Source organism: Trichechus manatus, unplaced genomic scaffold, assembly GCF_000243295.1.
Source record: "Trichechus manatus latirostris isolate Lorelei unplaced genomic scaffold, TriManLat1.0 scaffold00031, whole genome shotgun sequence".
NCBI classification, from domain to species: Eukaryota; Metazoa; Chordata; class Mammalia; order Sirenia; family Trichechidae; genus Trichechus; species Trichechus manatus.
The window spans coordinates 3324308-3338251 of record NW_004443967.1 but is presented as its reverse complement, the minus strand read 5'-3'; the positions used below and the strand labels follow the sequence as shown (position 1 = coordinate 3338251).

At 37.9% G+C, this 13944-nt stretch overlaps 1 protein-coding gene across 4 annotated transcripts in view; it reads right to left on the bottom strand.

The window, feature by feature from the left end:
• VTI1A (vesicle transport through interaction with t-SNAREs 1A) overlaps positions 1 to 13944 on the bottom strand; it is a 396202-nt gene that overhangs the window by 160615 nt on the left and 221643 nt on the right. For 3 of the 4 annotated variants that reach the window (XM_023729947.1, XM_023729949.1, XM_023729948.1), the window contains exons 6-7: positions 1768 to 1838; positions 593 to 654 (exon numbers count right to left, since the gene is read on the bottom strand). In XM_023729947.1, coding sequence (XP_023585715.1) covers positions 593 to 654; positions 1768 to 1838 — 133 coding nt within the window. Of the gene's footprint in view, positions 1 to 581; positions 655 to 1767; positions 1839 to 13944 lie in introns of all 4 variants that reach the window. The other variant, XM_023729950.1, reaches the window with a different exon arrangement.

Genomic DNA, 13944 nt, shown 5'->3' with positions numbered 1-13944 from the left:
AATATATTCCACAATCAAAGGTTGGTTACACATGTAAAACATGAACATTTGTTTTCTAGCACATGTGAATTCGATTCAGAAAATATTTAGGTTTCCAAAATCTTATTTAAGTATGTATAAAATGGATGCATTTCTGCAAACACCATCTCTTTAAAAAGAAAATAAAAACAAGGAAAGAGAGCAAAGCTAACAGCAACTGTGCTCCTGAAAATGGCAGGTCCACATTCGCTCTCCAAGAAGGAGGCTATGGAAACAGAAAATAAATCCAGCCTGCTCCTGCCATGGGGCCTTCCTCAGGCTATGAAAAAATACTTCATGTCTAACCCTAATTTTTTTCATAGCTTGAGGTAACCCCCCAGCTCAAACCTTCTCTCTAATCTGATTTACTCAGTATGTGTCCTTTCCAAACAAGAGTTAATATCAGTGCTCTGTCATTTCAAAAGGGTCTTGACACAGGGTACTAAGTGCAGAAGGTCTTAGTGCAAAAGCTCTAAGTGCAGAAGCCTGTAAAACGCCCAGTTGCAATTAGATAAAAAACATAGTTTAAAAAAAAAAGAGAGAGAGAGAAGACAGGTCCCTACCTTATTCTTACCTTCGCAACATCCCTGTCAGAATCCTGGAGCTCTTCCCCAAGTTAGCATCTGTTTCCCGAAGCTAGGAGGAGAGACGTGGCATCAAAACAAAATAAAATGAATCTTCGTGTAATTCAATTATTTTTAAAGAGCTCTGGCAAGGACAAATTTTCTTTCATTATAAAAAATTAAATAATGAAAGTGCATAAATATACTGAAATAACTCTATTTTGACACCTATACAAACTCTGAACATTCTCATATTCAGAAAATTACATGTGATAGATAACCCCAGGATATTTAAACTGGACACTTGAACTGGATATAAAAGCAGACATCTCACAGGCTGACCAAGTTTAATATACATCTGGTAGTTAATCTCCAATTTATGAATGTGCAAGTTCCTAAGAATATAAACAGAAATGAAATAAACAGAAGGAAACATCAATATTTTCAAAGCTTTTGCTCTAAAATGGCATACTAAAAAATCTCCCTCTGTAAACTTTGAAGCGATAGAGCTAAATAAAATATCCTCCTGGGGACACTCCAGGGTAGGGCTATAAACAGTCAGCTTCTTTTTTCTCCATCCGGTACTCTTTCTTTTTCTCTCTCCAGACTCTACATACCTCTTCTACCCTACTCATTTTGGTACATACTTACACTATGTAATTGTTACTGACTATTGATGTCCAGGAGCCCTGGTGGTGCAGTGGTTAAGTGCTCAGCTGCTAACTGAAAGGTCAGTGGTTCAAACCCACCAGCCACTCCGTGGGAGAAAAAGGTGGTAGTCTGCTTCCGTAAACATTTACGCCTCGGAAACCCTAAGGGGCAGTTCTACTTTGTCCTATAGGGTTGCTATGAGTGGGAGTCGACTCAACAGCAACGGGTTTGGTTTTTGGGCATTCATGTCTCATCACCACCACCAGCTGCCACTGAGTGGATTCTGACTCATGGTGACTCCATGTGTGCAGAGTAGAACTGTGTTCCATAGGGTTTTCAAAGGCTCTGACCTTCTGGAAGCAGATTGCCAGGCCTTTCTTCCAAGGTGGGTGGGTCTGAACCACCAACATTTAGGTTAGTAGTCAAGTGGTTAACTGTCTGCACCACCCAGGAGTCCATTCACGTCCCAAAGACTCTTTATTTTATGTCTAATCACTTACTGAAGCTTTGAAAAGAGTGTATCACTTCAACTTACTCTTTCACGTGCTCGCTGTATCTTTTCTCTGTCATGACTGAGGTTTTCCAACATCTCCTGGCCAATTTGCTCTAAGGAAAAACAAATTTGAATAAGGAAAGGCAAATTTGTTGCATGTGAGAATAATCTTCAGAAGTATCAAAAAACAATGGGTGCAGAATTGACGTTAAAGACGTGTACATTAAACATTAGTCACACATTTTAATCCACGTATTTAAAAAATATAAAAAGCTATTACTTTTTCCCTATGTATCTTAAGTATGATTAGGGTGTGATTTATAATTTGGCGTATAGGACATGGCCATTATGGCAATAAAGATTTAGATTAAGAGGTGATATGATTTACACAAGGCCACCCCCAGCAAATTATCAGCAAAGATAGAGGAGAGCCCATCGTATGTCCAAAGGTGCTTCCATTGCTTATCATCAAGGAGTTTCTTAGTCTTTGGTTTTTACAGATTATAAATAATGTTAACGACTCTACTGTACCATCTCTACTTCATTATGGCACCATTGGGCATATGAAAGTCAATCTCCATTTAGGAAAAAAAGAAGGATTTTAATGTATTCCCTCTGCATAAGTAACCTTCATACTCGCGACTACTGTAGCTTATTGGTAGTGGGACTGTCTCTAGACTATTGTTGTCTTAGAGGCTAGTGCTTGTGTAGCATGTTCTCAGCAACTGTGGATACTTGAGTCAGGGTGAGATGCACCCCTTAACAAGCAGTTACAAGCTCAAGCTGGAGACAGTGTTTTCACCCCAGAATTTCCAAACTCTTATGTTGTTGTTGGTTGCTGTCAAGTTGATTTCAACCCATGAAGCTCCCATGTGTTGCAGAGTTGAACTGTGCTTATGAGGCTTTCAAGACTTGGCTTTTTGAAAGCAGATTGTCAAGCCTGTCTTCTGAGGCACCTCTGGATGGGTTTGAACTGTCAACTTTTTGGCTAGTAGTCAAGTGTTAAGGAGCCCTGGTGGTGCAACAGTTAAGCGCTCGGCTGCTAAACAAAAGGTTGGTGGTTCAAACCCACCCAGCAGCTCTGTGGGACAAAGATCTGGTGATCTGCTTCCATAAAGATTACGGCCAAGAAAAATCTACAGGGAAGTTCTATTCTGTCACATGGGGTCACTATGAGTCGGAATTGACTCGACGGCACCCAAGAACATGAGTTGAGTGCTTAACTGTTTCTGCCACCCAGGGACTCCTCCAAACACTTATACTAGGATTAAAAAGTCATCCTGCTGACTTCCAGTGAGGTTTCCCCTGCCATGATCATCCCATTTGGTTGGCATTGCTCAGGCCTTCCTTTGACTGCAGGCCCTTTTATAAGACAGTAGGTATATGTCCTGATCTGACAAATATTCAGCTGCCCTGGATAAATTTATTTTCAGACTCATACTCCATCACCTGGGAGGTGCCTTATCCTATAATAGGAGAATACCAATCTGCCTCTCTTGCAATCCTGGTATTCTGCCTGACTACCTTATTTTATATCTTTTTTCCTCCTCCTATATTGTATTTTTACCCATAACCTCTAACTACAATTATATCTGGCTTATAAACTTACAGAAAAATCCAACAAGCATCTATCGTAATAACAAAGAATTTAGTAAAGTCATTAAGAAATTGTTGTGGTAGTTATTTGGCTCACATATGCACACTGACAAACTTTTTAAAAGGACATCCTAAAAATCGTAGAGCAGTGCTTACACCATACTGAGAGCTTAGGCTCTGAGCTCACTGCCTGAGCCTAGATCTCAGTTTTGACACTTACTAGCTATATGGCCTTGCATGTTTCTCAACTTTGTGGGTGCCTCAGTTTCTTCATTTCTAAAATGTTGTAAGGGTTAAATAAGATAACTTAGTTAAAATGTTTAGCACAGTAACTGGCCCACAGTAACAATCATAAGCATGTATTGAATGATGATGATTAATATAAAACAGTGAACAATTATAACCTTGATAGTGTCATATGCTAGGTCTGTGTTGAACTACAATTTTCTTCATCTGTAAAATAGGATAAAATATCTGCCTACCTGCCTCATAAAACTGTCGTTACAATCAAATGAGAAAACCTAAGTAAAAATGTTTTGAAAGCTGTCTGTACCAAACAAATGTATGCCATTGTTTAGGACACACGGATCAATGCATTCAACAAATAATTATTGAGTCCCTACTCTGTGTCAAGTATAAATGCTGGGGATATGGCAGTAAACCAGATCAAGTCCTTGCACTGAGAGAACTTCCATATTAGTAGTGAAATGTTAGCCGTTAAAGAGTAAATGTTACAGCAGAATTTTCATTTTACAGTAAATCAGAAAATGTACTGTATACTCCTTTCACGGCAGAAAAATCCAAATAATAAACAATGCTAAATACACTAAAATAAATACACTTTTTGACACCTATACGAACACTGAAACTTGTTTCCCAGTATAATACTTTCTCTTAGATTTACTTTAGCATTTATTATTAACTCCACACAGTATACCCTTGAGATAAAATCGGATAAGGTATGTGGTTCTCAGTGGAGGCATCATAAACGGGGGAGATGATACCGTTAATGGAGGAGGAAATAATTGAAGTTTAAATTTTTTTTTCTGCTTTATTTGCATAACAACTACCATGTTTGATTTTGTCACACGATTAGGTACTACTACTGTTACATCTTGAATTTCTTTAATCAACATATCATAATGTAGCAATTCTAATTCACTTTTTTCGTTAAAATCTCTAATATCCATGAACACCATCACTCCTGTAATTATGTCAGCAAAAATAGTATTTATATGATATTTTCTCTCATCATGATTGACAGTACTATCATATCCAATGTTGAAAGTACAACTATGTGAAAAGAATAGGAAATAGGTTGTATCTGTCACCAGCATACTGTTCCCAATAAGTATCTGTGAAAGGAATGAAGCAATGAAAAAAGGACACAGAGTGAAAACCGAGTATATGAAAGGTTTGTTGACCTATTCCTATTCTCAAAGCACATCGAAATATGGATAACAGATCCGTGATCCTATTGGTTCACCAGGAGGAAAATCTCTACTTCAAAAGGATCTGTAGTCTGATACTGAAGAATTTGATGGGACAATGGGCACAGAGCTTGGGCCTGTTCAGAAGTCATAAGCGACTTCTTGAGTCTCTTTGCCTCCCAGAGAATATCTCAGCCTCAAGAACTAACCCCATCTGGCAAGAGAAGAAATACTGGCAAGAGTGCACACATCCTGGTCTTAAAATAGAAATACCATGCATTTCTTGGAAATAGAATTCTTATTTCAATTCTAACTTGCTGCTTTTCAATTTTAATACCCCAACAAAGAAAATTCCAGGCCAAATATATTAGAAACGCTAATCTTTACAGAATGAAAAAAAAAATGCATGCAAAAAAAGTTACGTATGGTTTTTTCATTATGTGCCCCTTCAATCAAACCCAAACAAAAGATGACAAATTAGAGGGGATTAAAAAAAAAAAAATAGCATGCAATGTATACTTGGTCAGAATAGTATTAGACAATAGGGACTATTTCATTAAAAATTAGTAATATTATTAGTTTATTTTTCTTGAATAATTTACCCTAAGATGCAAGCAAGCACCAAAAACACTAATAAAGAACAAACACATGCTAAACCAATGGCAAATGTGATACACTGAGTCTCGAATTTTCAGTTCTTCAAACTTACATGGGGCTATAGAAAGAGAATGGTCAGACTGTCTTTACTGAAATAATTTGATAAGCCATAAATTTTATAAATACTACACTTGTTGACCAAGAGGATCTTCTTGAGATTAAGAAACAATGGGAATCATAAAAGAAAATCAGAATGGATGCTGTATCCTGGAATTCTTCATGTCAGTATGAGCATGATAAATGGATTCCTGGAAGGAAGAGTTCCTTCCGGCACTATTTCTCTCCTTTCCACAGGGTCTCTGGGAATCATCTTGAGAGTACAGCACTCAAACTTACAAAATGGGCTTTTGTTTTCACAATTACCCAGAATCAATCATATCCTTGATCCATAGCCCTTTTTATAAGGGCACACACTCGCAAAAGGGGTTTTCCCTAACATTTCCTCTACTTTTCAATCTTTTGGGGATATACAAAATAGGCATTCAACACTTTCCTGCCCCCTAAGGAACTGAGAAGGAATCAAAGAATTACAAATCTAGCAAGATACTTCCTGAAGGACTGGCCTAGCATTACAAAACGTAAGACACGGTATCACTGAAAGAATAATTTCTCCCATTTCCTTAGAAAATAAGAGTAATATGAATGAACCTCTTTTTTTAAATTATTGAAACTATACCTTGGAGATAAGCAGACTAAAATATTTTCTATAAGAAGACAGAACTACAAAACTCACATCACAATATAAATATAAACTTGGCTGAACGAGCAGGGGCCTCCAATCTAATTCACCATAAAATGTCTCACTGAATAAATTAAAAATATTAAAAACAAAATTTTAGCCATGATGCTACACACAATGCACTTGTACACTCATCAGAAGATGCTGATTATTCTTCAGCACAAATTTAACTTTGTTTTTACAAACTTTATTAAAGATGTGGATTTCAAAAATTATTTTGAAAAGTGACGACAGTCAGTTGAGTCTTCTTTAAAGAACTAAAAAACAGAAGGTTATCTTCTGGCATTCAAAATTTCATCAGCAATTTAGTAATGGATATAAGGCATTCACATTTATCCAGATAATGTATGAATATGTGAACTTCTGTGAAGTGCAGAGGTAAATAGCAATAATGTAAAAGTGCTATTTTGGAAGCATGTGTTTTCATGTGTGTTATATAACACCAAAAGGACACATGAGAAATGCAAAGTAATATCTCCTAACAATTTGGAATACTGAATTTTGCACATGGCTTGGGAACTTCTGACCAATGAATTAAATAAAGGTAAAAATTCGTTGCTTCAGCAGGCAGAAGGGGTCACATACAGCTTTTCCAGGAGACAGCTGCTCGTTGAGGATTCGGTCAGGCATTCTCTGGCATTTACCACACCTTCTTTGGTATTGACTCTGGTATCATGACATGAGTGAGTAGGTTCTTCTCAGTACTGATGTTACCCAAGCATAAGGAGTTTTTTGAATTCCTAGGACTTGGAAAAGCAGGGAAATGGAGAAGACATTACTTTCACCAATTCAACACATGTGAGGAACTTCTGCTTCCAGTTAGGATATAAGAAGACGCAAAAGAACACTGCTATGGAAAAAGGAAAACCCAGGCAAAATAATTACTATATTTTTCTGGAAAAGTCCAGTGGATGCAAAGAAGCTCTCATGAATTCTAGAGAGAAACAAGCACTTCACCGGTGAGCAAAGAGCAGGGGAAGCCTGAATACCTAGGACAAATGTCTGGTCTGAGTGTAGGTCTACCATAAATAGACTTTTAAGTACAAAGACAAATCAGTCTAATATTATATGACAATGTGGGCTTGAAGGACATATAGAATCTAGATGAGCTCTAAAAACAAAAACAAATTGCTCAGTCTGATAATTCTGCCAAACCCCCAAATTTTGTCAAGAAAGCAAAAGTGGAGGAGGGGTTTCTAAGAAAAGAGAAATCATATATTTCCACACATCTCTGTGGTGTTTGTATTCCAAGACTCTGTCAGAGTTGAATCCAAGGTGAACCAAAATAGCTGAAACTGCAGCTCAACCCACTCCCAGATCAAATACTGTTAAGAGCAAAAAGGCAGCAATAACTCTGATTTAGGGGAGTTAATCATAGGTAAATTCAATCCAATTAGTGATGCAGCCCAGCACCAGATTAAGTTAACTTTTGGAGGAATCTGATCAGTCCCTTATCCTAAATACCAGATAGAAGAACCAGCTTCCAGAGGAAAACAATCAAAATGTTGTATTTCAGATTCCGTTGTTCTTTTTTAATGCAATGTCTAGAATACTATAATAAATGACAAGACATGCAAAGAAGCAGGAAAATCAGACTCATAATCAAGAAAAAATACAGTTTATGGAAATAGGCTAGGTCATCTATTGGCATCAGCAGATAAAGACCTTAAAACAACTATTATAACTTTTAAAGGATTTACAGGGAAAGGTGAATGTAATGGGTGAATAGATAAGGTATTTCAGGAAAGAAATGGAAACCCTAAAAAGGAACTAAATGAGAATTCTAGAATGAAAAAAAAAAAAAAATCTGAAATCAATTCACTGAATGGACCAAATAGTAGATCCTTCACTGTAAAAGAAAGGATCATTGAACTTGAAGATGGGCTAATAAAAATTATTTAAACTAAAGGACAGAAAAAATTTAGGGAAAAAAATGAACATAGTATCAATAATTGTGAGATAACAAGTAGTTTTACATACATGTAATTATTCCCAGAAAAAGAGATTCCTTGAGACAAAGAATGGGATGGAAAAAAATATTTGAAGAAATTAACAGTCCAAAAATTTCCAAATGTGATAAAAGAAAATATCAACCCACCAATCAAAGAAGCTCAACACACTCTGAGCGAGATAAATATAAAGAAATCCACACCTAGTCATATTATAGTCAAATTTATCAAAACTAAAGATAAATTAAGAAAACTTAAAAGCAGCCAAGGGGAAAAAAGACACAGGTGAACAATAATAAGAATGATGGCTAACTTCCCATCAGAAGCAATGCAAGCCAGAAGACAATGAACAACATCCCAAAGTGGTGAAAGAAAAAAAAAAAATCTATCATCTAGAATTCCATATCCAATGAAAACATGCTTCAAAAACAAAGACGAAATAAAAATATTTTTTAGGTAAATGAGAGTTGAGAGAATTAGTAGCCGGTCAACCGGAGCTATGAAAAAGGTTAAAGTAAATTCTTCAGGCTGAGAGAAAATGAAAGTAGATAGACACTTGGATCTACAAGAAAGAATAATAAGCATCAGAGATGGTAAATCTTTGGATAAATATAAAAATATATATTTTTCTCTTTCCTTATATTCCTTAAAAATAATCTGCTGTTTAAAGCAAGCACAATAACAGTATATGTAAAAGTAAATTATGACAACTATAGCACAAAGGATAGAGGGGAGGTAAACAGAAGTACACTACTAAATGGTTTTAAGTTATATGTGAAATCTTGTTAGTTGCCGTTGAGTTGATTCTGACTCATGGTAGCCCCATGTGTGCAGAGTATAACTACTCCATTGGGTTTGCAAGGCTGTGACCTTTTGGAAGCAGATCGTCAGGCCTGTCTTCCCAGGCACCTCTGGGTGGGTTCAAACTACCAACCTTCCAGCTAGTAGTCAAGTGCTTAACCACTGGTGCCATCCCGGGGCCCTATATGTGAAGTAGCATACCATTTATTCAAGGCAGACTATAAGTTAAGGATAAAAATTTTAATTCCTAGAGCTTCTCTGTCCAATATAGTACCCAATGGCCACATGGGGCTATTTAAATTAATTAAAAAAAAAACTCAGTTCCTCAGTAGCACTAGTCACCATTTCAAGTCATCAACAGCCACATGTGGCTATTGGCTACTTACTGAGAGTGCAGAGATAGAATCATCTCTACAATGATTTTCAAAGTTTGCCTTATCTTTAAGACCCCCTTATAAGAAATAAATATTCACTTGGGATTTAATTTAGGGAAAACACTTCCCTTCTTCAGGCCTTAGTTTCCTTAAACATAAAATGACAGTTTCGGAATGGATGATCTCTAGTGCTCCTCAGCTCTAAAATATCAGAACTCAATGATTCTCAAAGCTTAATGCCTCTTTTTTTTCTACAGCATTTAAGCAAATCAGAACCCAAAGGCCAAATCAGGCCTACAGATATATTCCCATCCCCTGGCCCACAGGACACTGCTAAAAACAAATAAATAAAAAAAGAAAAAAAAAAAACAAAACCCAACAAAATGAAACATAAATGCTCTTAGACAGGTCACATACTCTCTAGTTTGCCAAAGTCCCCAATGCTGGACAGCTTCATACAGTTGCCTGTTTGGCCCCTGAGGACATTTGCATTTACTATCTATAATAAAATATTTACAAGCACTTTGATGATGGCATTACTACAGGAAATTATACATTCATATAAACTGAATTTAAACTTAAGCTTTCTTAGGAGAAAGACAGCAAAAGAATATGCAGGACCTAGGTTTTTTTTTTCTTCCGAAGTAATTATGGCTTAACATGACTCCCTGAGCAGCTGAGCAGGCATTCTATTTTGCTTTAAGATGATCAAATCTATCATTAAGCAATTAAAAATCATCAGTGCTACTTTCATCAAAATCATAGTAGCAGAACCTCCCCTTAGTTACCTGGTTTGCTGCAAATAAATAACAAACACTATTCCCAGAGCCCTCCAACATCAGTCAGTGAAGCTGTGCTACCAATAATGATGCTCTGGAATGAGCAGATACTATGTAAATTGAGGTTGTTAAACAAAAGGAACCATGTTCATTACAGCTCCATTCAAAAATGAGAATGAATCTGTTCTATTCTATGAAACAAGACCAGTGCGGGCAGGAAGGACGTCCCCTTTCCACAATTCAATAAAGAATCTCAAAGCAAGGAGATAAAGCAGCAGGAAACCCAAATGGGCAAAAACTGTCAAAACACATTCCAAAGACTCAGTTGTGGAATTTACCAAACATGTATTTACTTAACAGACTAGTGAGACGTGCTCAGAGTCATCCAGATGGCCAGGCTGAGTGTATTACTCACTCTAAAAAACACAAAAAGTGTTGTGAACTATTGACAAATGACTAGAAAGTAATTAGAAAGCAATTAGAAAGCTTTTCCAGAAATCAGTATGGACAGAGTTAATCACCATCTATACTCTTTGAAATTTGCACATATTTCTACCAGTGTATGTATCACATTCTAATTACCTGTTTATTCAGAAGTCACTATTCTATTGGGTAGACTTTGGGAGTTACATGGCTAGCAGACATGTTTGGTTTTTATGAAACACTATACTAAACATTTTTGAACTCGTTGGCAGCACTTTTTTTTTTTTTTTTAAACAGGAGATTTCATTTTAAAAAGCTGGATTTTCCACTTCTTTTGAAATTTGGAATATCTGCCAACACTGAGTCCTCGTTCCCACATGATAAACACTGGCTGGAACTCTGTTTAGAAGGGCCAGGTTCTATCCAGTTTACCACCTTCCCATCTAGCCTGCTTCACTCAGTCTTGGCTGTTGTAGGCACCTGAGTGAGTGACTCCTTGATTATACATTCTTCCTTCCCTATTCAATTGTAAACTACTTTAAAGATGGGGTGATTTCTTATACCTCTTAGGATATGCAGCATTTTAAGAGACAGTGCCTGACTCTGCAGGTGCTCTGGAAATTTTTGTTCATGGGAACCACTGAACTTGAAAATGTGGTCAAGTCATTTTAAAGTTTATAAAAATAAAATCACAGATTTTTAGAACAAATGTGGGCCTTAAAAGTTACTGCACAGAGGCGAGGCCAAGGTGGTGGAGTAGGCAGACACTTCCGGTGGACCCTCTTACAACAAAGACCTGGAAAAACAAGCAATTTGATTATATGTGGCAATCTGGGAGCCCTGAACATCAAACGCAGAGTTGAGGAACCGGACTGAGTGGCAGGTGGAGGGAGAGATGGTTCGGAAGCAGCTACGAGTTGCCATATCTGACCCGGGGAAAGCCTGAGCCCTTCAGACCTGAGGAGCTCGGGGGTGAGCGGTGAGGCAGGCAAGCAGCCATGCTTGGGAGACACGTTTTCCACAAAAGGAGAGACCCAGTGCCAGAGAGTCTGCACGGTCACCCAGAACCAGTGAGAAACTGCCCTCATCAGCGAAAGTTAAATACTTTCGTACGGCTTACCACGCAGATCAAAAACATCCACCTTAGGGAAAAACATCTCTTCCAATTACCTCCCTGCTCCCTGCTCTGTACTGGGTCCCGGACCAGCTTCAGCAACTGCTGAGTCTCTTGAACGGGAAGTAGGATCCATCACATAGCTGGAGCCATTCTCCCTGCCTTGGAGAGTGAACAATTAACAAATAGGGAAAAAAATAAACTGCCGGCTCCCCTCAGCCAGGAACCCAGGGTAGGCACAGCTCCTTAGCCTAGGCACAGGGATAGGGGATCCATGGACTTTGAGTGCCTTTCCCCCTGCATAGACGTGTGTGGGCCCATCTCAACAGTGTAGGCCCTCATTACTACAGTACAACAGGGTATATACTGGAACTCTAACTTCAACTGTTTCAGCTGTAAAGTGGCAGGTTCTTGACATTTGACACTGCTCTGCCCATTAAGCAGGGTCTTCACCTACCCACATCAAGGGCCTAAGGACTGGTGGCTCCACCCACACCACCTATGATAGGGGTCCATGAATAGAGGTGCCCCCCAGCCGTTACAGCAAACAGCATTACCTGCTCATAGTCCAGCTGCAAAACCCACCCACTTACACGCTCTAGGGAACAGGGACACGCCTTCCTGCTAGGTACTTGGGGGTGGATGTCAGCCCCCTGCCTTGCTCAGAGTGTGTCCCCTTGCTGCAGCCAGATGCCTGTGCCTACACCAATCACCCAAGCCTGTCTAGGACTGTAAGTGAGAGCCTACACCACACACTTCGTGGCTATCTACCTGGGCACCTGAGCTGAATCCATATAGGAGGAGTGGGTGGACTCCTGAGCTCACATACCTAGTAACAGATCTAACCACCTTGTGACAGGACATTAGAGCTTCAAAGGTGCCAGTAATCAAACTAACTCATACAAGCAGCCTATTTGGGCAAATCAAAACAAAACAAGAAGATAGGACACAGTAAGCAAACATAAAATAAATAAATATAATAACTTATGGATGTCTCAGAGACAACAGTCAATATCAAATCTCACAAACAGGCAATCCATGATGCCTTAAGCAAGCCCCCAATATAAAGAATCTAGAAATTTTCCAGAGGAGGAAAATTTCTTGGAATTACCAGAGGCAGAATGCAAAAGATTAATATACAGAACTCTTCAAGAAATTAGGAAGGAAATTAAGCAAAACGCAGGACACGCAATAGAGGAAATTAAATAGAGAAGAGTATAATGGCAAATTTAACAGGCTGCAAGAATCCATAGAAAGACAGCAATCAGAAATTCAGAAGATTAACAATAAAATTTCAGAATTAGACAACTGAACAGAAAGTCATAGGAGCAGAATTGAGGCAATGGAAGTCAGAATTAGTGAGACTGAAGATAAAGCACTTGACACCAATTTATTTGAGGAAAAATCAGATAAAAGGATTTAAAAAAATGAAGAAACCCTAAGAATTATGTGGGACTCTATCAAGAGGAATAACCTAAGAGTGACTGGAACACCAGAACGGGGGCGGGGGGTGGGGCAGATAACAGAAAATACAGACAGAATTGTTGAAGATTTGGTGGCAGAAAACTTCCCTGATATTGTGAAAGATATCTATCCAAGATGCTCATTGAATTCCATGTAAGGTAGATCCCAAAAGAAAGCTACCAAGACATAATGTAATCAAACCTGCCAAAACGAAAGATAAAGAATTTTAAGAGCGGCTAGGGATAAACGAAAAGTCATCTACAAAGGAAAGTCAATAAGACTAAGCTTGGACTACTCAGCAGAAACCATGCAGGCAAGAAGGCAAGGGGATGACATATATAAAGCCTTGAAGGAAAAAAAACTGCAAGCCAAGAATGATATATCCAGCAAAACTGTCTCTCAAATATGATGGCAAAATTAGGGCATTTCCAGATAAACAGAAGACTAAGGAATTTGCAAAAACCAAACCAAAATGACAAGAAATACTAAAGGGAGTCCTCCGGTTAGAAAATCAGTAACATCAGATAACAGCCCAAGACTAGAACACAGGACAGAGCAACCAGATATCAATCCAGATAGAGAAGTCACAAAAGTAAATCAAAGCTAAAACACTGAAAATAGGGCAACAGATGTCAATATGTAAAAGATGACAACATTGTAACAAAAAAAGAGGGACTTAAAAAATGTAGATATAGATTTTTCACATGGAGAGGAAGTCAAGGCGATATAAAGAAATAAAAGACTGGAATAAACTTAGAAAAATAGTGGTAAATATTAAGGTAACCACAAAGGAAACTAACAGTGCCTACAAGTCAAAATAAAAAAACTAGAAAAATATAAAGACTCAGCAAACACAAAACCAACAACAATGAAAAAGATGAAAAGAAAATACA